At 44.4% G+C, this 24,924-nt stretch overlaps 2 protein-coding genes across 4 annotated transcripts; one reads left to right on the top strand and one right to left on the bottom strand.

Annotated features, from left to right (window-relative positions):
• Positions 1-609: 609 nt before the first annotated feature.
• VAMP7 (vesicle associated membrane protein 7) lies at positions 610-12,804 on the bottom strand. Of its 3 annotated transcripts, none has more exons than XM_026674682.2 (8): positions 12,718-12,804; positions 8,302-8,449; positions 7,665-7,722; positions 6,193-6,330; positions 5,063-5,153; positions 3,953-4,020; positions 2,853-2,945; positions 610-1,969 (listed from the first exon to the last, which is right to left on the bottom strand). In XM_026674682.2, exons 2-8 carry the CDS (start codon positions 8,445-8,447, stop codon positions 1,907-1,909), a joined length of 657 nt encoding a protein of 218 aa, XP_026530467.1. In that variant the 5' UTR covers positions 8,448-8,449; positions 12,718-12,804; the 3' UTR covers positions 610-1,906. The 3 variants fall into 3 exon arrangements, with proteins under 3 accessions (XP_026530467.1, XP_087828247.1, XP_087828248.1); XM_087972121.1 differs by having other exon boundaries at positions 12,598-12,804; XM_087972122.1 differs by lacking the exon at positions 12,718-12,804 and adding an exon at positions 10,340-10,390.
• Positions 12,805-12,931: 127 nt separating this feature from the next.
• On the top strand, positions 12,932-22,889 carry LOC113416659 (DNA-directed RNA polymerases I and III subunit RPAC2-like). The gene is made up of 5 exons (XM_026674683.2): positions 12,932-13,187; positions 16,590-16,687; positions 17,626-17,702; positions 20,871-20,953; positions 22,725-22,889. Exons 1-5 carry the CDS (start codon positions 13,143-13,145, stop codon positions 22,770-22,772), a joined length of 351 nt encoding a protein of 116 aa, XP_026530468.1. The 5' UTR covers positions 12,932-13,142; the 3' UTR covers positions 22,773-22,889.
• Positions 22,890-24,924: the final 2,035 nt, after the last annotated feature.

Here is a 24,924-nt window from a genome sequence, read left to right on the forward strand (position 1 = left end):
CTCTACTTGCCTTTTATCCTGCCATACTTCCTGAAGTAACAGCTGAAACTTAAAGAGATGGATCAGCTGGTACTCAGAGCATTTTCAAAGGGTCATCAGACAGTAGAAGTAAGTAATACAATGTGTAATCAGATGCTGAACAGGCACACCATAAAATGTTTTTGCCCAGTCAGAATGCACCCTGAAAAAAATGGCTATTATAAGTATTACTGGATGTTTACTTGTAAATATAAAGGCTGGATGGTGTTGGATTTCAGATTTTCAAACCATTCTGTAAACACTTAGCACAATTTTGTTTAACCAAAAACAAGGTTATGTGCAAAATATCACTTTGGACCACTGGTGGTAACCTATCTACCCAGTTTGCTGGCTGTGGCCCAGTTTCCCACTGCTGCCTTCTGGCATTTCCCACAATCTCAGCCAAGATCAGAAAGCTTCTTCATGAAGCTCAGCAACGTGGAAGTTCTTAGATAAAAGAGTTCGGTGTAAACTCTGAAATAAGCCCACTGGATTTCTTTTTCCCCACTTCTGGATCCGTTTCTCCAGGACTTTAAAAACAGCTTGGCTGTCAAGAAGGTATTTGACGAGAAAAACTGAATATCAATTGCCTGCAGTTAAGTACATTTATTTAAACAGGTTTAAATTTATTTTACAATAATGCATCAGTGCATTTTATTAAAAGAGGAGGAAGCAGATTTACATAAAGGCATTCAAAATGATAAGAAAATTAACCACTGCTATTGACGTTTTTTTTTCTTTTCTAAACATGCACAATTAATTCAATGTTGGCTTGTCCCTGCAAAGACAATCGATGGGGAGGACCATGACTGTAGGAAACAAGGATAGGTGGACCAGTTTTACTGTCTGCAGTATGCTGAGGAAAGCAAGCAGAGACTGCTTAGTAAACTAGGATAAGATTATAAAATGCCAACACTGGGGGGGAAGATTAATAATCTTCCTATTTACGATTCGTCCTCCTTTACATTATGCGTGACGTAATTTACGGCAGTTTCAGATTAAAAATTGGTTTTCAAATACTTCATATTTCTCTACATAACTCTTCCTTGAAAAATCAGTAGCTTGGGGGGGAATCCCACTCAGATAACACCCGCCTCTTGTGTTTTTTGAGCTAGGCACGATAGCTCCACCATGCTCAAAAGAGGAGAAGAGGGCAGTCACCAAGCCTTGCACAAAGTGTGCTCCTTCGGAGGCGCTAAAACACCTTTTCGACCCACCTCAAGAGACGAAGCCAGAGCGAACGGCCATTTACAGTTCGAAAGGACATTCCAAACCAGGCGAGCAGACACACACCCAAGACACACAAATTACGGATAGCAGCAATGTTACAGCAACGTTAATACTCTACGTTTACCAGTCACTCAAGTTGAAAAGCAGAACCTCTTCACCTGCCCGGCAGAAGGGCCGCGAAGGAAGCTTCGAAGGGCAAAGCCTGTCATGAGTTTTGAGAAAGGCACTGCAGGGAAAAAGCCACTGAGCTGATCGCATCTTTGGGCTGGGTCTGTGAGCAAAGACCTCGGTTGACTTCAGCGGTCCCCACTTACCTCTCCCCACTAAGGTCTACGGGGCCTTCGGCTCCCCCCTCCCCCCAACCTGCTCCACCAAGTAAAGTGCAAAGCATGAGAACGCAAATGCTTAGAACCTCCCGTTGGTCCGTTGCCCTCCTCTCTCCCCTCAGGAAGTCCTGCTTGCTGTTTCGGAGAAAAAACATCCTCTGGGTTTTTGAAAGGAGTATCTACCTTACAAGGCGATAAGGCAAAAAAAAAAAAAAAAACGACCCTCGAGTGTCCTGGAAGGATGAAGAGTGTGAAAGTCCACATTGGACGACATACTTTCCTGTGCACGCGTGTGCTTTCAATGGGGGGTAGATTGGCTCAGGCGGCTATTTCTACACGCAGCTTGGCCAGGAGAGGCCCCCACAGGCAGCCGACACAATGATGTAAATGATGACCTGTGGGGGAGAAAGCATTTATTTTATTTATTTTTGTCAACTGCTTACAAGATAATAGGTATAAGTAAAAAAAAAAAACAGTTATGAATACATGGATACGTATAAGAAAAATAAAAGAAACAATAGGACAGGGATGATAGGCATGTTGGTGCGCTTATGCATGCCCCCTACAGACCTCTTAGGAAAGGGGTGAGGTCAATAGTAGACAGTCTAAGGTTAAAGTTTTTGGGGTTTGGGGAAGAAACCACAGAGTCAGGTAGAATATTCCAGACATTGACCACTCTGTTGCTGAAGTCGTATTTCCTGCAATCAAGTTTGGTGCGGTTAACCATGAGTTTGTATCTATTGTGTGCCCTTGTGTTGTTATGGTTGAAGCTGAAGTATTCATTGACAGATAGGACATTGCAATGTATGATTTTATATATTTTTTCTTAGATCAAACCGAAGACGGCGTAGTTCTAGGTTTTCTAGGTCTAGAATTTCAAGTCTGGTGGCATAAGGTATTCTGCAATGAGTAGAGGAGTGGAGAACTCTTCTTGTGAAATATTTCCGGACTTTCTCAGCTGTGTTTATATCAGATACGTAATGTGGGTTCCAGACTGATGAGCTGTATTCGAGTATTGGTCTAGCAAATGTTTTGTATGCTCTTGCTTCCGTCCTCCACATTGCAGGAAGACAATCTGCAGGTTGGTCCCACTGCAGTGGAAAAGCCGCCTCACTATTTTTGTCCTCCCATAAGGAAATAAGATCTCTTGCGGCCCATTAATTCATTTGTAGACCGAGCACAAGGATAAGAGGACATAAATGTCCTTTTATAGCCGGCAGAGTTCCTTCCCCTTCGTATCGGGGGAAAGAAAGAAAGGGGAAAAAAAAAAAGACTTACTATGGATACGATGGCAACTATGATGGTGAGCTTGAGGTTCTTCATGCACATTGCTCGGGCCAAGTTCCTACTGGTTGTTTTGAAAGTGACGGACTGGGGAGGGAAAAAGCACGGGAGAGGGTTTTAACGCAGACCGCACCCGACCAACATTTCATCAGCCTGTTCATTCCCCACCAAAGGGATGCTACGTAACGGTCGTTTCAATTCATATTTCCAACATATCATCTGGAATGCCTTTTCATATATTTTTTTTTTTAAAGCCTCCTCTCCCAATACTATGTTTGACCTTCGCTTCAAGATCACAGCAGAAGTAACCACACTGCCCTCTGCTGGAGGTTCTTGACCAGGCTTTGCTGACATTCAGAACACAGGTAGTCCTCACTTTAACAACTCCAATTGGGACAACTCACCAACTTGCATGGTCGTTAAACAAACCATCATGTGACTGTCCTGACAATCCTACGCAGTTCCTAGGAACCAACCTGGATCCCGAGCCATTTTCAAAAGGAGGCAAAGGACTGCTCCCACTTCAACTCCTCTGGCCCATCTCCTTTGGGCCACCCCACCTGCCACCAGACCGGGTGCCCTGGGGCACGAGGGGGCAGTTATAAATGCAGACAGACCCGGATTTTGTTCATGGGACTGCAGGGAACTGCAAGAGTTAGGACTTCAAGGACTGATTGTAAGTTCATCCAGCAATCGTAAGTTCAAACAGTTGCTGAATGAATGGAGGTTAAGCGAGGAATACCTGTGATTTGTTTTTAGGCAATATTATTCCCAAGAACTTTGCCTGTGTTAAGACTGGTTGATTTCTCTCTGCAAGGTCAAAAGATTGCCAACTACCACGTGTTAATTTTGCTCTGCAAAGGGAAATATTTGGCTGGGGAAATAGAACTCTAGTGAAGAAACGTCTGGTTTTACTGTCTCAAATACCAACATCAGAAGACACTTTCCAAAAACATGTGGGCTCTACCCTCTAAAATCCAGCTAATTCAAGAGGACTTGCCTTGTATTCATTTCCTTCCCCCATCAAGCCTGCAGGCCTCCCCTTAAGACAGAGCCCATCCTAAAGAATTCACCCCATCATCTTCAGGACTTACCGAATCCACAAGATTTTCCGTTTTGTCTATCAGCAGTTCCAGCTTTTCTCCTCTTTGAGCTACGAGATCTTGGATGTGAAAGGAAGAGCAATTATAAGAATTCCAATGAAGAAGCAACTCTCCCACAATGTTTCCCTAAACCACAGAAACTGAGTAACAGCATTGCACTGTCCTCTCTTTCTAGGCCAGGTATTGGATTTCATTATATTTGGAGTAAGTTCCTTAATTAAGAGTCTGAGGCACCCCTTAGAATCTAACAGAGCAGTGATCCCCAACCTTTTTGACGCCGCGGCCCGGTACTGGCATCAGCTGGGCGCCGCCATCTTTTTTTGACGAAAAGTGCTTCCGGTGACCTCACCGGAAGCACTTTTTCATCAAAAAGATGGCGGCGCCAGCGCTTCTGGTGAGCTTTTTCGGGTAGAAATGGCTTTCTATCCGGAAAAGCTCACGGGAATAGCGCCGCCATCTTTTGATGAAAAAGTGCTTCCGGTGAGCTTTCTACCCGGAAAAGCTCACCGGAAGCACTTTTTACCAAAAAGATGGCGGCACCCAGCAACCAGCGGCCCGGTAAGACTTGTTCCGCGGACCGGTACCGGTCCGCGGACCGGCGGTTGGGGACCCCTGTAATAGAGGATGCAGCAGATTGGGACGCTAAGATACTCCTGCAGTTCAAGCAGGAACAGAAGAAAAGTAATGCAAATCACTTCTTTTGTTCCACCCAATCTTTTGTATCTAAATAAATTGAAATGCAGTCCACCTGCTTTCTGTCCCTTTTCCACTCATGCCTTTCCCCACAAAGCATCAGCAATAGCAGCTGTCCTTAGACTTAAATACTGCTTCACAGTGCTTTTACAGCCCTCTCTAAGCAGTTTACAGAGTCAGCCCATTGTCCCCAACAATCTGGGTCTTCATTTTTACTGACCCGGAAAGGATGGAAAGCCGAGTCAACCATGAGCCTGGTGAGATCTGAACTGCCATATTGCAGACAGTCAGCAGAAGTAGCCTGCAGTATTGCGCTCTAACCACTGTGTCACTGTAGCTTGTACACTTACTTGCCAAATACTTTTACAGGGGTGTATAGGGGCTCAACCACACCTTTGTCACCCGTACCTATATTACGGACCATGATCCCTTTGAGTTCGTCCACCTGAGCCTGGGTCTCTACGATCTGGTCAGGGCCTTTGTTCTCAGAGTGATATTTCTAAATGGAAGAAGAACAAGGAAATCTAAATGCTTCAGAAAAGATGTGAATAAGCAGCAGAGGGGGAGGTATTTGTAAACAAAGTCTAGCTAAATAAACAAAAAAAACCCTAACATATAATAATGCAATCTTGTGATGCATCGATACAAGCATCCAGAAAATAAAATTCTGCTTTTTTGGGGGGGGTTGCCTTAAGTGATATTTTCACACTTTTGGGAGCCATATTTCAAGGAAGCCAAATTAAAGAACATGCAGAGACTTGAACCGCCATAGTGGCGAGAGGAGCTAAGTTTAAGCAGCTTGGAAAGAGCATTTAAGGAAGGCAGGCTAGAAATCCTCAACGGCTACAAAGATAAGCTTGCAGAACAGGGGTGTCAAATTCGATCCCATCGCGGGCCGTATCGAGATTTTGTCTGCCCTTGGGGGACTGGGGTGGGCGGGGCCCGGTCATAGCGGCCGACTGGGTGGGCGGGGCTGTGGTAGGCCAGGGCAGCACAGACCAATCCCTCCGTCTTCAGGACAGCCCCGCGGGACAACTCTGGGCCTATCACGGACTGTATCTGGACTGCGGGCCGCATGTTTGACGCCCCTGTTGTAGAATATTGAGCAGAGTTGGAGAGAACTGAATTATGGCTAAACATTAAATTTCCTAAATGGCAATGCTCGTTCAGTAGCCATATCTCAGCAAGTGGGGAGATCATCTTCACTTACAAGTGTTTAAGTGAACTAAACCAATAAAAAATTCCTTTCGTTTATGGTTTCTGACACAATCAGCCTTGCCCTTTTCAAGGAAAGCTACAAGGGTCCTATTTAAAATGAGCATACCCATTTTCCTATGAGCAGTTTTTAAAAAGAGGCAGCAATAGTAATGCAACCTCAAAAACGATCCTCCTGGGCTTAAAAGTGGCCACCCGGTTTTAACTCAACCCAGCCTCTCCTCAGAAGATTAGACGGTCAACGTTCAGCTCCAGAAGAGGCAGGTGTGTCTCATCCTGCTTCCTAAAGGAAGGATCTTTGGAATGACGGCACAGGATCTCACCAGCTGCGCTGCCAAAACACTGGAAAACTCGCTGTTCATGGCGTAGGGCAGGGCAGTCTGTGCTCGAGATCCATAGGTGGTCTGAAACCTCTTCTTGATTTCGTTCAGAAATGTGAAAGCCCGAGAACGCTCGAAGTTCTGAGGAGAGAGAACAAAACAGACAAGTGTTAATGGAACACGAACAGCTTGGGATGCTGTTTCCCCACAGGAGGACAAAGTAGGTAGTGAATGACTAGAGAGGAAATAAATAGATCCAAGTTCTGTATCTAAGCAGGAAGTAGCAGAGACACATAATGAAGTCATTACTGCACCAGACTGCGGTCGCACTTGCTAGCTGCCAGTCTGCCACTAACTATGAGGGGAGGGCATGGGATGGGAGGGGGCAAGACCACCGATTCATTCTACCTTCTAGAGACACAATGTCAGCCAGAACTCTAGCATGGGAATCTACTTCAATGCATGCTTGCTATCTGCTGCCAAAGGGCAGGGGGAGTTGATGAGGTTAGTCCCATGTGGGGGAGGGTTGCTCTTAAGAATTACTGCGGCTGCTGAATTGTTTACATCCTGTCAAGGTCAACCATCCTGGGACTAGCTGAGCAAAATACTTGAAGATCAGCTTCACACACAATTATCATACCAGACGTTGATTGGACACTCAGCAAGGGGACTCTGGGAGGGAGGAAGGGTTTGGGGAAACTTTCACCCTGCAACTCCTGTGTGTCAGATCCATATATCTGCCATTCTTCAATGGAAGAAGAAGGGGGCGGGGGAAGTTGGTACAAGTAATCCTTTTTGATGTAACCTGAATATATTAAATTCTATATTGATTCTGTATAACTTGCATATGATATACAACTGGAGGAGTGGAGCCAAATGTCTAGAAACTTGTCACCTCTTGAAGAGATAACAAGATGAGAAGGGACCATAAAAATGCCAGCTCTAGAAGACACTCCTGGGAACTCTGCTAAGATACGTACCCAGAGAAGGGGAAGGGGGAATTAACATGTTGGTTCTTTGTTTGACTAAATCCACACCTGAATAAGGGGAGGGATTCTAACTTCCTCTATCTATGCCTGGAAATATCTTAGACTCTGCTTTGACTAGTGTTGCGATTAAACCCCTTTCAATAAAGGATTCCTTTTGAAACACCTAGTTTAGAGAAGTTCATTCTTTTCGGTTGAAGGGGAAAAGTCCAATGCTTACAGTGTTTTGAATCAGATCTTGCCTTGCTTTCGCTGCTATCATTTCAAACTCAGTCAAAGTACCCCTTCTCTGCCTCAATGGAGTGAGGCGGGGGTTATTTCTTGGGTTTTGAACGGAGGCAGGCCTGACACACAATTTCAAGGTCACCTGGGATACAAAAGCAAATGCACAACCATATCCCAAGGGTAGTTGCCCATTTCCAACAACCCACCTTCAGAGAGTGCAAATTTCACCAAGGGCCCCATCGCAGCTTTTTCCCGTGTACTTACGTCATCTGTGATGCAAAGGTATATGATCCGGTCCTGACAGATATAGTGGAACAGGTAACTGCGTGGAAAATAAGACACCAAATACGTTTTCTGAGTAGTGGTGTACACATTCCAAGTTTATTTGCACATCAGCTGAAATGGGCATACAAACCCTTCTCTTTCCTGCTCTTTTTCCCAGCCCAGCAGCCCAATGGCTCTTTTCATTTCATCCCATTATTTATTTATCTAGGGAATCTATACTGCCGCCTATTCGCACGTGACGACTCAAGGCGTCTTACAGAATATAAAACCTCATATAAAAACAATAAAACTAATAGGTCATATAATAAATTAGTATAATAAAATGAGCATCCCACCCCACCTCCCCGCCCTGGCAACAACATGTCTTGCGAGCCATTTGATGGGCTCCATCCTACTCTGGGTTCCTCATGCCCGCTGGCAGGACCAGGTCTTCAGCGCCTTCCGGAAGAGTATTAGAGTGGGGGCCGTTCTAAACTCTGGAGGAAATGAGGTTCCAGAGAGAGGGAGCCACCACGGAGAAGGCCCTTCTTCTGGGTCCCGCCAGGTGTATCTCCCTCAGGGGTGGGACCCACAGCCTTCCCTGCCATTGGTTTCCATCTCCCCAGAAAATACTCACTTTCCGTGCGAGTAGGTGAGCTTGTTGTTTTCTGAAGGTATCTTGGCCAGGATCTGCTCTGTAACCTCCAGGAAATTCCCTCCACACCATGCATGCTTGGCCAGGATGGTGGAGCCCCTGGCTACAACCGCAAACAGGATCGCCATAGCTGCCGGGGTAAGAGACACAGAATGAAGGTTGTTTACACCATCAAAATTAGGATGCTTGCCAAATTTATGATCGACAAGCCAAGTCAGTGGGGAAGCCAGATTCACTTAATAAAGGCAGAGATTCGCTTAACTGCAAGGCAGGAAATGGGGCAAAACTCACTTAACAACCGTTTTGCTTAGCAACAAGAAAAGTTGGGCTCAGTTGCGGACGCAAACTGAGGACTACCTGCACACCTACCCAAATTAACAGGCCTTGCAGGATACTTTGCATTGCTGGAATAAGTAGAAGGGGGGAGGAGAGGAAGCAGATAATTAAACTGGCAGCTGCTTCCATTGAAGCGCGGGGATCAAAGTATAAAGGGCAATGTCCTAACAGGTGCATTCCACTCTGTCCGTTTTGGTTAGGTGCCCTGGCAGCGGTAGCAACAGCGGCTCTGAACATCCACGCTCCATGCAAGAGGTCAGATCATTCCTTCAAGTAAACTTAGAGCAGTTGTCAGATTGCTTTAAAGGGCAATTTTAGCCATAGGCCATTACATGAGATTTACACAGGGCAAGATGCAACATTATCTGGTCAATATTCACTGAGTATTAATACAGAGTATTTGTTCATGTTAACGGGAGGAATTCCCTTTAAAACTGACTGCCACGTTCCACAAGGGTTGGCTCTTCCATTTAATGGCTGTGATGACTAAAGTAGCTACACAAACATCGTCATAACTGGTAGCCAGAGTTACCTTTGTCCTTACAGGGCCAGCAGAATGTTAGGGCCTTGGGCCTGTTTACCTGGACAGGTGAATATAAGAGATAATCAACAAAGCCCTTATGGAACAACCACCGGTCCACACAAACAAGCAAAGCCCCATCCATGGGATTCAGGCAGCACACGAAACCATGGCCTCTCCTGTCTGTGGAAAAACCTCTCTCCGTGGAACCGGTCCCTGGTACCCAAAAGATTGGGGGCCGCTGCCCTAAGGCAGATGCTCAGTCTGGGAATAACAATACGTACAGAACCCCTAGTCGGGACTTGGTGGTATCTCCCATCGCTGTTTAAAATCTTAAGGGCTCTAAGCGTGAAGTTACTACTACCCAGGAAAATGGGCTCTGCTTGCAGCCTATCAGGCCATGAAATGAATGCAAGGTTTCTAAGGGCTTATCAAATCTAAAATCACGCAAGAAAAGAAACACGTAATCTCCCAATCCCACAGGGTAATTCAATGTGAGGTATGTATCCAGGCACGGGAGGGAAATATGACTGCAGTAAATCACAGAATGTAGATTTCCCAGATCTTTGAAACTTTGGTTAACCAGAGATTTACCCTCACTCAAATGTACTTAATTAACATGCTATAATTAATTTGAACTCACGGGTGGCCAAATCTTAGTCTGCTACAGAATAGGGCATTACAACAGAAGAAATACAGGGCTGTGGGTGTGGGGAGGAGCAGTGAAAGAGTTAAAATGCACACTATTCTTCACTTGGGTTTAGCTTTTGCTGCTACTATCGTCAACTTCCATTCCACTTTGCAGTTCCTTCCTAAAAGATAACAGCATTGCAACATGCTCAGGAACCACAAGATCAATTCCTACACATGTCCAAGTGCTTCACTTTTTCAGGCTTCCCAGTGTGGTAGATCAGAATCTGTTTGCGCAACAATATCTCATTTATTTGAAATTGTTGCCCTCGCTCTGTAAATGTTTAGCAAAGCAGTGTTTCATTTATGTTCTACTTTTTGGGGGCTATAAATTTCTGGAAGGAAGTTAGAAGGCCATCGGTCCTGTTGCTCAAGGTGACTAAGCAAACAATGTTTGTCCTTACTTACTTTGACCAAACTTTTTTATGCCTTCCCTACATTGCTAGTTTTATTGACTTTCATTTTATACTCAACCCGAGGGCCAAACTTCTTTCCAGATTTTGTTCTTATCTAAATAGGCACTATTCACTCTGTGGAACAAAAGAAGGAATGTTGTTGTTCCTTTAATGTTGCAAACGTTTCCAAACAAATCCTAGCTGACTCTTCCAAAGGAAATATTTTTTTTCCTTGAGATCTTTCTGTCCCCCAAAATACAGTGAGGAAGATGACCTCACCACTATTTTATCAATCCATATCCCTCTCTCTTACCTCGGCTAAAAAAAAACTGCAAGAAATTGCAAATTCTGCTCTTCTTTCCACAAAGGTGTGCTTTTGATCCCTCAAAAAACAACAACAACAACAACAACCAAACACCTTTTCAATAAAGCTTGCAGTATCATCACTTAAAATCACACCCTTACTGAATAGATCTAGGTAGCCTGAAAAAAATGACCTTCCTTTTCTCCCCCAGGTCAGATTTGACTATAAGACCTTCTGCAACAGAGACCAGCTTTCTTGCCTTTTGCAAAATGCTACAACAGATCTCCTCCCAAAAGACACATCTGTAAGTCATTGTAAACATTGTGAGTTGTAGTTACTTTTTGATTAAAAGATAAAGACTTGATGCATACTTTTATTAATTATTAAACTTGTATGTCACCTGTATACCACATCTCTAGAAGGAATTGTAAAAAGGCAAATTAAATATGGTAGAAGAAAAACTAAAGATGGTATTGATGTTGGACTGGATGGAAGAGAGGGGAGAGGTCTGAGTGAAGAGCCAGGATTGCCATTGCTTTCTTCTGGGATCCGATTTGTTATTATTATTAACATCATTTATTCCACTTATAAGTAAATAAATCAACGGTGACTTTCCAGGCTGGCTAACAGTGGTGGGATGGCCTAGTGGCTTCTCATCCCTTCCTAACCAGTATGGATGCTGAATAACAAAGATCACCTTCCAGAGAAAGTTGGGGCTGGGAAGCGAAGAGAGGCAGACTCCTCCAATCACAACCCAGGGAGCTAGTTTGGTGGTGTGGTTCAGGTACTGGCTGAGAAACCAGGAGAAACTCTTAGGCATGAAAGCCAGTTGGGGGCGATGAGGTGCCAGTTTCTCTGTCTTAGCCCACCACACAAGGTTGTTGTTGGAGAAAATGGGAGGCAGGAGTAGAAAGCATGCTTGGTGCCTTGAGTGATGGGAGATAGATAGATAGATAGATAGATAGATAGATAGATAGATAGATAGATAGATAGATAGATAGATAGATAGATAGATGATAGATAGACAGAGATGTTAGAGACACACACACAAGTATAGAGAGAGAACAATACACACACACACACACACACACACACACACAGATGATAGAGAGCTTAGATAGATATAGATGGATGATATAGATGGATGGATGGTGGGTGGATGGATAGATATAGAGTAGGCAGGAAGAAAGAGAGGGAGAGATAGATAAGGCAGGGAGAAAGAGAGAGAGAGAGAGAAATAGAGGCAGATGACAGATAAATGATATAGACAGACAAGTGATAGACGGATAGCTATGGACAGATGATAAATGATATGGATATCTAGAGAAGGATAGATATATATCCATATCTGCCGTATCGATGTGGATATGGATATACATTTTTGGACATAGATATGGATATAGATATGTCTACATTTGGATATATGTACATTTTTATCCCACGATACCTATATATCCCTACATATAGACACAGTGGGATAAAAATGTAATACCAACAACAGCCCATCTCACTTGCCATGCTTGTGGTGGTAGTGAAAACACGAAGTTTGAACATTGTGGATGTTCGCCACCTGGAGCCCATGATTCCACAGTAAAGCAATACATTTTTGTTTACAAAAGTCACACAAATCAATAAATAGTAATAGTAATAATAGTAACAATGATGATACATCATGATGATAATGATGGTTAATAATAATAATTAATAATAATAATAAAAAATAACAACAACAACAATAAGGTCAGCTCTGAGCCCCTTGTGCCAAGCCAGCCTGGCTGCGTTGGAGGCCAAGGGCTGAAAGGACGAAGGCAGCGAGGCCCCAACCAGGGCAGGGCGGGGAAGGGCTTGCCCAGGCCGGAGGGTTCCGGGTTCAAGCCCCCCCTCGACCACCAAAATCATTTTTTTTGGGGGGAAGGGGACGTCCTACTTCGCAGGGAGGTTGTTAAGGGTAGGGGGGGCAAAGCGGGGTCTAAGTGTGCTCTTGGGGGGGGGAACCTCCCCGGCGTTGCCATGGCGACGGAGCCTCGACCTACCGACCGTTACCACCTCGTCCGGGGGCGGGAGGAGGGCTTGAAATCGGCCAGCGGAGCGGACCCCACTATCTCCCCCTCGGCTCCGAGCATGCGCAAACGCGGAAGGCAGCACCCGCTTACCTCGCTGGGCGCCCGCCGGGAGCCCCGTTTCGCCCCCACCCCACCCCCGCCGTTGACTTCCCGTCGCGTCTTTCACCGAAGAAAACCAAGGCCACGTGAGCTTCCGCCGCAGGGCCGCCACAGGCTTTTGGGAAACCGAGTCCGGCCGCGAGAAGCGGAGGACCGAGGCGGGAGCCGCGTTGCTTGCTGGGAAGCGTAGTTCTTTCTCGCGGGGGGGGGGGGAGGGAAGAAGGCGGATGTAGCCACCGATTGGACGATCGGGAGGAACTTAAGGAGACTCGCGTCCGGAGGTTTTTTTTAACCCCTTCATTGCTGAAGTTTCCCCCCCAACTCCCTTAGCCTCCTGTTTGAAAGCAAGAGGGTGGTGGTGGGAAACGGAGACTACGACTCCCGGCATCCCCTGCGCTCCAGCGCATGCGGGAAAGATGGGAGACGAAGAGGAGAAGCAGCAGCCGCGCGTGCTGCAGATGGTAAGCCCGGGTGGAGGGAGGCGGGCATCGTTGTTCTAGGCTAGCAGGCAGAAATCCAACAGGTGAAGCCTAAAGCAAATCAGCAAACCCCCCCCCCCATTAATCATAATTAGCAATGGAAACTGCTGCAGAATCTATCTGTCATCTCTCTGTCTTTACCTGCCTGCCTGCCTGCCTGCCTGCCTGCCTGCCTGCCTGCCTGCCTGCCTGCCTGCCTGCCTGCCTACCTACCTACCTACCTACCTACCTACCTATCTATCTATCTATCTATCTATCTATCTATCTATCTATCTATCTATCTATCTATCTATCTATCTATCTATCTATCTATCTATCTATCTATCTATCTACAAATATACATACACACACACACACAAAATCTATCCATCCATCCATCCACCTACCTACCTACCTATCTATCTCTACGGTTATATCTATTATTTATCTCTCTTTATATCCCTCCCTCTCGTTTGCGGTTTATCTATCATTTACATATATTATCTATCTCTAATCTCTATCTCTCTATCATTTATCTATCTAGAAGAAGATGGTGTTTGATTTTGTTGTACGGAGGTGCAATGACAATAAAGTAAACTAAACTAATTCTATCATCTATCTATATATCATGTTTATCGATCTGTTTATATCTACAGTTTATCATCTATCTCTACATCATCTCTCTATATATCATCCATCTCTATCTCTCTATCTACGGTTATATCATCTATATATCATCTCTATATCTACGGTTTATCATTTCTCTCTCTCTCTCTCTCTCTCTCTCTATCTATAATCTATCTCTATCATCTATCTCGGTGTCGGGTTTCAGTTCAATGTGTGGAGTTATTTTCATGGTCATGATGGGCATTGAAGATCGTGTTTGATTTCGTTGTACAAGGTGCAATGACAATAAAGTAAACTAAACTATCATCTCTCTATTTCTATCATCTACTATATACACTGTTATCTCTATATATACGGTTTATCCTCTATTTGTTTTTGTAGATTTTCACGGGTACAGGTATGTAGGTCTAGGTGTGTTCGGGTCTTTTCCCGTGTAAGATTAAGAGTATCTTGGCGACGTTTCGGCGAGGTCCCACTCGCCATCCTCAGGCTGGTGCTTTCGGCTTCGTGCCAGTGCAAGCAGTGTGTGATCGGAGCTTCCGTCTCTCTGTAAATGCTGGTGGTGGGGGCTGGTATGCTGGGCTGGTTGGCTGCGCTGCTGCCTCTTGATTGGTTGATGGAGTTGATGTTGGTATAATGGGCTGTGTGATGGCCTTGTGAGTTTTGTTGTGGAGATATCCTGGATCTTGTGCTGTAATCTCCTGGGTCATTTGTTTTGTAGTGATCTTTTTTCCATTAGCCTCTCGTGTTTTAATGGCTTGGGTAATGGGTTGTGTGATGGGCTTGCGATAGGGTTGTGTGATGGGCTTGTGATGGGCTTGCGATAGATGATGGGCTTATCATCTATCTATATCTATCATCTATATCTATCATCTATCAATCTCTATCTCTATATATCATCTCTCTATCGATCTATTTATATCTACGATTTATCTATCATCCATCCATCCATCCGGGTCTTTTAAGGGCTAATGTAGCAGGTGGAAATCTATCAGGTGAAGCTTTCACCTTGGCTTTTTAGTTATTCAAAAGTCATCATCCTCCCCATCCTCACGATTAGCAATTGCCATGGCTAAGCAAGGCACTTGTTGAGTGAGCTTTACTGTGAGTGAGTGAGCCCCATTTTACAGCTGTTTTGCCACTGGTGTTAAGCGAATCACTGCAGTTCTTAATGAATCTGGCTTCCCCTATTCGCTTTACTAGCCGGATGGGAGGCTTTGAAAAGATGATCATATGACCCCGGGACAGTACAACTGTCATAAACACATCCCAGTGGCCAAACACCCAAATTTTGATCCTGTGATCATGGGGATGCTCCCACGGTCTCTTGCCACTGAAAAAATGTCAGGAGTCCCTTTTTTTTAGTACCTTTGTAACTTCAAACAAATGATTGTAAGTCAAGGACTAAGATAGTTGGGGGATGGATATAGAGCAGGGGTCTCCAACCTTGGCAACTTTAAGACTTATGGACTTCTGTTGGAAGAAATAGCCTTCTGGGTTCAGTTCCAAGTGGGGAAGAAAGACACTGGAAACATGGTGGCTGCTTGGAAAGATGGTTTAATGGTGGACAGGATCACATGCCTTGGGTGAAGAAAGAAGGAAAAAAGACTGAGATGCTGAGAGACCCTTAGTTTTATAACTTCTGTTGGGCCCCACCTTAGTGTTTCCTGTTCCTGTGTAAGAAGGGTATCCCATTGGCTGTCAGACTCCTGGGTGGGGTGTGGTCTTAACTAACTATGTAGGCTTTGTCTGAACCACATGGCTTCACCTGAGTGCTGGCTGATACAATCTTCCCAGACCAGGTGGTGAGATTGGTAGAGGCCTTTATTATGTAGAATACTCTGGCCAGGCCTTAATGGCCCATTAGCAAAGGTGTGGGGGCTGAGTTTCTGCCTCTCTGAGTTGAGTTTCTGCTTCTGAGTTTCTACTCTTTTTAGGGGAAATATTCTGCCTTTTCAATATTTCCTAGGATACTTCATTTTTTTCTAGGAGAGGTGTGGGTTTTTAACTTCCAACACTTCCATAAGTCTTAAAGTCTCAAAGAATTCCACAAGCCTTAAAGTTGCCAAGGTTGAAGACCCCTGATATAGAGAACTAGTTCGAATACCCATGCTTCACTACGAAACTATGTGGTCGGGCTTAGTATTGGAGGAGGAAAATAAGGGGTGGGGTGGGGCGGAAATTTTGCCTCTGCCTACCAGCGTCCATCGGTATTCATCTGGCTAGTGTCCTGTCAGTGTGTGACAGAGCTGAGGGCTGTTTGGAAACTGAAACAGTATTTGCTGTGTGAGCAAAAAGGAGACAGCAAGGAGCCTGGGCATGGCTTAGCTCAATTCAACTGGTGCTGCTGTGAAACTCAAACTGAAACTCCTCTCCTCTGCTTGTGTTTTACATTTGGACATATTTATTTTTAGGTGGGGAGGGGGAGTTGAATTCCTCAGCATCAGAGTGTGTTAATAATAATAATATAGGAAATACTAATGCTCTGGTGGTCATTTTGAAAAATCCTTTCTTAGTGAGCACCTAGAAGGAACATAGGTGCCAGTTTTCAAGTTTGTATGCTTTACAGTTCTGGAGATTTTGTGATGATGCATGAGGGGTATTTCGCTTTTATATATATAGAAGAAGATATAGATATATAGATATCGATAAGTAGAAGAAAGAGTTGGTGTCCTACCATCTAACACAGGTGTACTGCTCTCAAGGCATTTTTGCCCAAAGAAACCCCACCTTTTACCTTTCTGCTTCTGTGTTTTCTTTCTCTTCCTCTGTCTGTAGGTACGAGCTGAGGGGTCAGATAAGACCTGTATCACGTTTGTGCTCAACAATGAAGATCACACCCTCGGCAATTCTTTGAGATACATGATTATGAAAAAGTAAGCAAAAGGTTCCTGTATGCTTATATCTTTAATTCTCAAGCATCCTTAAGACCAAGTTGCTAACGTTTGGTACCAAACTGCCAAAGAAGAGCAGCATTTTTTTTCCAGATATATTTTCTTATTTTTTAAAAAAGGAGTAGGTATATTAAGCATTCTGTAAGCTGAAGAACAACGTTTCCTTAAAACTGCATCCATAGACAATTTCATGGAGACAAAAATAGTTTGCCATTCCATTTTTCTTCGAGGAGAGTTGCTTTTGGTCTTTCTACACAGCATTCAAGCATTTTCTGACCGCCTTGCCCAGATTCAAGAAAAATGGGCCCATCGTCCTATCAAAAATCTGGGTGATCTGATTGGCATCTGGTTTTTTTTTACAACCCAGGTTAGATAAACCTAGTCTGAAAATGGGCACCAATGTTTGTTGTTGTTGTTAGTTGTGAAGTCATGTCCAATCAATCGTGAGCCCATGGAGAACATTCCTCCAGGCCTTCCTGTCCTCTACCATCCACCAGAGTCCGACTGCTTCAGTGACTCCATCCAGCCACCTCATTCTCTGCCGTCCCCTTCTTCTTCTGCCTTCCATCATTCCCAGCATTCGGCTCTTCTCCAGGGAGTCCTTCCTTCTCATTAGTTGGCCAAAGTCTTTGAGTTTCATCTTCAGGATCTGGCCTTCTAAAGAGCAGTCAGGGTTGATCTCCTCTGGGGCTGACCGGTTGGATGGCCTTGCAGTCCAAGGGACTCGCAGGAGTCTTCTTCAGCACCAGAGTTCAAAGGCCTCCATTCTTTGGTGCTCAGCCTTTCTTTTTGAGTACTAAATGTAAAGCCTAGCCTTTCCTGGTGTATAACTTTCAGAGTATCGGACACAAAGAGACCATTCTTTGATTTTTTTTAATCTCCTCTGCCTCTGTCACAATCTTCTCTCTCTTTCCCTGCAGCCCTGAAGTTGAGTTTTGTGGTTACAGCATCACCCATCCTTCGGAAAGCAAAATCAACTTCCGCATCCAGACCAGAGGTGAGAGCACCCAGTTCTTCTTCCAGGACGGCCAATGGAATGGGCCAGACAGCTTCTTCTTTTCTTTTCTTTGTTTCTTTTTTAATAACTTTTATTGAAAATTTAAAACATCAAAATACAAATATTTAAAATGAAACTGTTGTGTATATTACAATCCATGGTGACAATGCTTACATTTCAATTGTTATTCCAGTGCGTATTTTATACTCCTACTTGTTCTTATGTATATACCTGTATCTTTCTAAATTATACATTCCTTATTTATTTAATTGCTTACTTCTGTCGTTTATCCAATGGTATCAATTTTCCCATACTATATCAAAAACTGAGCCTTCCTTCTCTTTTAATTCTAATGAAAGTTTGTCCATTTCCGTGCCGTCGAAAATCTTTTGGATAATTGAACTATCTGTCGGCATAGAATCTCCTTTCCAACATTGTGCGAGTGCTAATCTCACTGCTGTTATTATATGCAGGATTAAATATTTTATCTCTTTCGTATAATTCCCTTTGATGATTCCCAGAAGAAATACTTCTGCTTTAATTTCTATTTGGACTTTCGTAATTTGTTTTAACCATTTTCCTATTTTGGTTCAATATTTCTTAACTTTTGGACTTAGCCACCACACGTGAAAGAAGGTACCCTGTAATTGCTTACATTTCCAACAATTTGGACTTAAATTAGGACACATTTTAGTCAATCTCGAAGGGATTAGATACCACCGATAGCACATTTTATATTGATTTTTTTTTATATGGTGCTGATTTCGCTATTGTATAGCTTTTTTTTCCAGATCTTTTCCCAATCCTCCAGTTCTATATTATGTCCCAAATAGCTTCTTCTTTTCATGAGAAACCTTGTGCCTGCTTTTTCAGCTCATGAGCTCCATTGCCCTAGGGAAGCTTGTCTTTCCAGAACAATGACATGTCACCACTGAAGGGCAAGGAGGGAGCGGATTATGCACTAATTTGCCATTAAGCCACAGCACGAAGAGGATTGCTTCTGTAAAAGAGCTGTGTAAAAAGTTCAGCTTCTGGTGTAGCTAAATCTTTTTGGGCCTCCTGATTGCACTATGTCAACATTTCAACTTTCTCTCCTTCCTCCCCGATTTCTTTTAAAAAGCAAAGCAGATCTCTTTTAAGTTTTGCAGAGATTTAAGACACCCTTCCCTCTTTAAAATGAAAAATACTTTGAATGGATTCAATACTTCAATACACAAATAGGATTCTTTCCTCATTCAGCGTAGCCTTTGACATGTCATTTGGACTCTGGTATGACTCTCAAACCAAGAGAAATTTTGCATCGTGGCTTAGGATGTAAGATTATTGGCTAAGAGGCTGAGGAATGAAAAGTTCTCAGATAAATGCTGCTTCTGGTATGAATTTGAACAAACCCGAGGTCCTTCCCATCGAGTTGAAGGGAGAATATCGCTAAGTACGGAGATTGCTCTGAGAATTGTACTTAAAGTGTGTATATGAAAGGGGTTGCCTCTTCAGATGCTACACGGCTATTACGCGTGCAGCTTGCTTTGGATAAGTTGGTGGTTTGTCACTGACGAGCAAGAATTGCATGCAAGGTTATATGCCAAATATATAGGCAGCAAAAATGGCAGAGAAAGTCCAAAAAGTCAACATCAGCGTTAATCAGTGCCCCGACTCTTGCATGAAATAACTCCATTGGGGCAGGTTTTTGTTCGCACTGGACTGGCTGCCATCTTGATTTTTTTTTTTGGGGGGGGGCTTCTTTTCTGCTACACTGCTGCAAACAGGCAAGGAGATCAACAGATGGGAGATGCAGAGGCCTCAGCTCCTTGCTCTGATGTAGGCTTCCCAAGATCATGAAGCAGATTCCTCATCCCGATAAAACCCCTTTTATTTAGGTTTAAGTGAATTCCTCTCCACAGACATGATATTCTTCCGATTAAAATCGGAATTCCGGTTTTTTTGGGAATCGCCCCCCCTCCCCCCCTTCTTCTCCTCCTTTCCCTCCCCGAGTCAGGAGTTGCTACCGCTGGCGCGGCTCTGCGTGGCTCCAGTCCCGCGTTGCCTCAGGAAGGGAAAGGCAAAAAGGAAGAGCCGCAGCGGCGCTTTGCAACGGCAGCAGCGGCTCCTGGTTTTGCCTTTCCCTTCCCGAGGCAATGCGGGACTGGAGCCGCGCAGAGCCGCGCCGGTGGTAGCAACTCCTGACAGCCCCAGCCGGATACCTGAGCGGAGCCCGGGCGGTGCGAGTGGTGCGAGCGGAGGCTGCTGAGCGGCAGGAAAAGGGAGCTGGGCAGCAATTTCTTGGCGCGCAGTGGGGGGGTCTCTTTTGGCCGGCCCCGAATTTTTTTTCAGAGGGGAATATCATGCCTGTCTCCAGCAAAGTCCCTTCGTGAGAATTCCTCTCCAGCAAACAGTCTTTCATGAGATTTCACAACTACAGACCTTTATCAGGCTTGGAGAGTTGCCAGGCCGATATATCTTCCAAACGCCACGCTGTAGCAGCAATGACTTGGCAAGAAGTCAGGAACAGATCTTCACTCTAATGAATTGAACTAATTGCCTCTTGCAAATACCACTCCCCTTTTGCTCCTCTTTATTTCCGACGGGAAGGGCCATTCACTGTCTACCTGAGCCCTTGTTCCTTCACTGTTCCCTTTTTCTGGCAGCTCTGTGCATGCGCACACTGGGAACAGGCTCCAGCTGTTCTTCTGCCCTACTGATCTCCGACTCCAAAGGCGGCTGATAACTGTCGGATGGCCCTGGCCCCATCTCTGCCTCTGACGCAGAGCACTAGTCAGAGCCTTCCCCAGACTGTAGGACTGGCCCATGTTTCTCTCCAACCTCCTCACTGTCCGAGTCTGCCACCAGCTCCACTGACCACTAATGGGCCATAACACTCCTTTTCTAGTCTTCCATGCTCACGGCAAAAGGGGTTATTTTAAAAAAAATGCAGCCTAATAATTACTGTTCACATTATTAATTTACAAGGGAAAGACACGAATTGGAGGATCAATTATTTTTTATCCTATGGGGGCTCTGGGGGGATTTGTATGGATTCTAGCGTTCCATGTTGCTATTTCATGATTTTTGACAACCTCACTGATGCTTCCTAAAGTCTGATAATGTCAGCAGCGTACAAATAATGTAATATAAATAAAACTGATTTTTTTCCCCTCTCTGATCGCACAGGAGGCCTACCTGCTATAGACGCGTTCCAGAAGGGACTGGAAGACCTTATGGGTGTCTGCCAACACATCCTTAACACGTTTGAGGTGAGTCAGTGCAATTTGCGTGGCACAGAAGTATATAACATCTAGACCAGGGGTCTTCAAACTTGACAGCTTAAAGACTTGTGGAGTTCAACTCCCAGAATTCCTCCTCAGGAATTCTGGGAGTTGAAGTCCACAAGTCTTAAAGTTGCCAAGTTTGAAGACCCTTGACCTAGATAAAGGAAAGACAGAAGGCTGCAGGTAAAACTTAAGGCCAAGTCCTGAGGTTTCAGAGCAGGGAGTAAGTAAGAAATCTGAAATAGATCATCTTGAAACCCCCATTAGACAGTGATACTAGGGGATTGTCAAAATCAGCAGTATGAAATAAGCACAAATGGGCACAAATAGCTTTTAGGTTTTATATACCACTCCATAGCACTTTAGAGCAGTGGTCGCCAACCAGTGGGCCAGGGACGACTGGTGGTCCATGAGAAAATTTTGGTGGTCTGCAGAGAAATGTCACCCCCAAAGCAATTAATCCAGGCAGCATGGGAACACAAAGCTGCGCTGCCCACATGGCCCGTGGGAACACAAGGCTTGCGTCGCTTGCATTGCAAACAACACGAGGTAGCGAGGGGAGGGGGAAAGGGCGGAGGAGGGGGACTTGCCCCTGGGCTGCTTCTTTCTGCTTCTTTCTTCTGCTTTTGGCTGCACGCAAGGAAACCAGCAAAAGTCTTTCTTTCGCTCCTCCAAACTCCACCAGAAATGAGTCTTTGGGACCCTGCAAGGCATCCTTGCTCCAAGAGGCTGTGCCAGCACAACAAGTCTCACAAAGACTCATTTCTGGCAGAGTTTGGGGGAGAGAAAGAAAGACTTCTGCTGCTTTCCTTGCATGAAGCCAAAAGTCTCTCTCTCTCTCTCTCTCTCTCCCCCTCCCCTGAGAACGGAGCTGCGATCCCAAATAAAGAATGATCGATTAGTAGGAAAACGGGGTGGGAAATTTTCCTGCAGACTGTTTTTGAGATTTTCCTAGGATCTCTGATCTGCGGGATTTAAAATTATGAGTTTGGTGGTCCCTGAGGTCCAAAAGGTTGGAGACCCCCCTGTTTTAGAGCATGCTCGGAGTGGTTTACAACACAGAAGTATTATTGGAATGTTGCCCCTAACAATCTGGGTCCTCATTTAGAATAGAGTAGAATAGAACTGGGAGTGACCTTGGAGGTCGTCTAGTCCAGCCCCCTGCTCAAGCAGGAGACCCTATGCCATTTCAGACAAATGGCGGTGCAATCTCTTCTTAAAAACCTCCAGTAATGGAGCACCTACAACTTCTGAAGGCAAGGAGTTCCACTGGTTAATTGTCCTCCCTGTTAGGAAGTTTTTCCTTAATTCCAGGTTGCTTCTTGATTAGTTTCCATCCATTGTTTCTTGTCCTGCCTTCTGGTGCTTTGGAAAATAGGTTGACCCCCCTCAAATACTGAAACACTGCGATTATGTCGCCCCTAGTCCTTCTTTTCTCTAGACTAGCCATACCCAGTTCCATGGTCCTGCCAGATGCCCCTGCAAAGAGCTTGGGTTGCATTCAAAGGAGGCTAGAATCAGAGTCGCCTGAACCGTGAGAAGGGCGGCAAATAAATTTGATACATCAGTAAAATAATAAATAAACAAGGCGATCTTAATAAAACCATTATTGGTGGCCATTTTCATGCCGGGATGGTGTAAACAACCGACATCCGTTTATCAAGGGACTGGACTAGCTGGCTTTTGTTGAAGTGCTTTTTCTCTGATTCTGTGGCACAAAAAGTCAGGATCTTTCTTTGTTTTTTTTCTATTGCAGGCAAGTGTAGAAGAATACAAAGCCACGAAGGACGTGACAATGCAATAGTATGTCGACAGCCGCATCATGGATAAAACTCTGCCTACAGCAACGGGTTGAGAAGCTAGGACTTATTAAAAAGACATTTTATTTTTGCTTTTTAAAAAAAAATATCTCTTTTTTTAAGGCCTGTGTGATGGGATCTGTAGTCTCCCTTTCGGGCAAGGGTCCCCAAATTTTTTTTTTTTTAAATCTCTCTTTTTCTAAGGCCTGCGTGACGGGATCTACAGTCTCCCTTTCGGGCAGGGGTCCCCAAACTTGGCAACTCGAAGACTTGTGGACTTCAACTCCCAGAATTCCTCAGCCAGCATAGCTGGCTGAGGAATTCTGGGAGTTGAAATCCACAAGTCTTCGAGTTGCCAAGTTTGGAGATATTTGCTTTTAGGGTTTATAACGCATCCAATCGTCAGAGAGCAGCGGGAATCCTACATTAATACTGCAGGTTGTTTTTTTTTTATCCAGTGGTGGTAACTCTTTTCAAGATGTCATGTTTGTGAGGGGTATATTTTCAGCGGGTGGCTCAACCAAATTTGAAATTTCCTTTTAAAAAAAAAAAAAAAAAAAAGCTATCCAAATAGGTGCGTGGGATGTTCTCCTCCAAGCCCTTGAGAGTTAAGGTGGCTATACTAGTAGAAAGGTGCCTAAAAGGACATCCAGAGGGAGAAGGCTGAAAGGTTCTACTTCTTGTGAACCAGCTTCTGGCAATGGTGATATCTGAGACCCTGGGAATGGTTGCCCCACTCTCTGCTGCACTGAAATATGCGTCCTGTTTTGGTTGCCATAATACAAGAAGGATGTCAAACTCAACTTTGTTGATGGCCGCATCAGGGTTGGGGTTGACCTCAGCGGGGCCCAGCTGGGCAGGACCAATTGGATGGGTGTGGCCAGCTTGAGGCCACTCATTGGGCGTGGCCCACTGGGTGGGCGTGGCTATTGGTCATATCTTTTCAGCTATAATTGTAGACCTGAGATCTGCTAATACAGACGTTGCCATCGCTAATATCTGTAACCTTTTTATTCAGCATTTTATTGAGAGAGAAAAAGTTATTTTAGTCCACGTTCAACACACGTTATGGTTTACACAGACCGTCAGAAAATCCTAAATCCTAATGTTACATTGGGACTATTACAAACTCTTCGGAGGCTACTCCAGTTAAAAGTAAAATAAAGAAAGCACAGTTGCTGTTCCTTGGATCAGCTGGAATTAGGAATGTTTGGATTCAAAATTAAATATCTCTTAGATCATCTTTCCGAATTCAATTAGAGGCCTGGGTTGTTGGCAGAGGCTTCCCCAAACCGATGGCCTCCATGCCAGGTGGGAATTTCAGATGTTCAAATCTGGAATAAACCAGGCCATGGAAAGCTACTCTGATAGAAGCCTAAAGCTAATTTAGCACTTGTGAACTTCAGCTCCCAGAATTCCTCCTTCAGTCATGTTAGCTCAGAAATTCTGGGAGTTGAAGTCCACAAGTCTTAAACTTGCCAAGTTTCAAGACCCTTGGTCTAAGCCAAGGTCAACCTGTCTGAAACGCCACCTGAAGATGCCCCACATGACATTATAAATTATACATCACTGATTGGATGGCCAGTTTGAACTCTTGCAGGTGGGAACATGGGGTAACTTTCTATATGTGATTTTCACACCTATTGCCTCAGATCTTGTATTTCTACTGATGCTACCACTTCAAATTCAGTAAAAGTCCTTTTTTCTATAACAATGGAGTCTAAGGTTTTCTTTCTTGGATTTTGAATGGACCTGACACCAGATCCAAACACCTCGGGGGCCAGAACCTTGATTTTTGACACCCCTGGTCTAGGAGGTTTAGGCCGAAGGAAAGACACTAAACTTGACTGATGTATTCCCAGTAAATGGATGTAGGATTATAATTTTAGTCTTTTATCAGTAAAATATTTAATTCGCTTCCTAGGATGAGGAATATAATAAAAGCAAAGCCGTCTGTTTAAAAAGGGTAGGGGTGAGGGGTAAAGTTAGAAATATTAGCAAGATCCAAAACACAGGCAATGTGGATGCATTCCTGAGCATCTCATCTTTCAGGATTTGCTGTTGTATCCTAAGCAAATAATCCTTTCTAAATAGGAGAATAGAATATAATACATATAATCAGCCCATAGGTTGGCAATGTATTAGAATATCTGTACT

Source organism: Notechis scutatus, chromosome 10 (genome assembly GCF_049901735.1).
Source record: "Notechis scutatus isolate UNSWTSFEM ecotype Mainland chromosome 10, rNotScu1.2, whole genome shotgun sequence".
Taxonomy (NCBI): Eukaryota; Metazoa; Chordata; class Lepidosauria; order Squamata; family Elapidae; genus Notechis; species Notechis scutatus.

Coding starts and splice junctions, on each gene's coding strand:
- VAMP7 (XM_026674682.2), bottom strand. CDS start 8,447: ATGGCGATCCTGTTTGCGGTTGTAGCCAGGGGCTCCACCATCCTGGCC. Junction 7,723..8,301: donor CTCACCTACTCGCACGGAAA/GTGAGTATTTTC, acceptor TTTTCCACGCAG/TTACCTGTTCCACTATATCT. Junction 2,946..3,952: donor CGGAAAATCTTGTGGATTCG/GTAAGTCCTGAA, acceptor TTCCCTCCCCAG/TCCGTCACTTTCAAAACAAC.
- LOC113416659 (XM_026674683.2), top strand. CDS start 13,143: ATGGGAGACGAAGAGGAGAAGCAGCAGCCGCGCGTGCTGCAGATG. Junction 16,688..17,625: donor AGATACATGATTATGAAAAA/GTAAGCAAAAGG, acceptor CTTTCCCTGCAG/CCCTGAAGTTGAGTTTTGTG. Junction 20,954..22,724: donor ACATCCTTAACACGTTTGAG/GTGAGTCAGTGC, acceptor TTTCTATTGCAG/GCAAGTGTAGAAGAATACAA.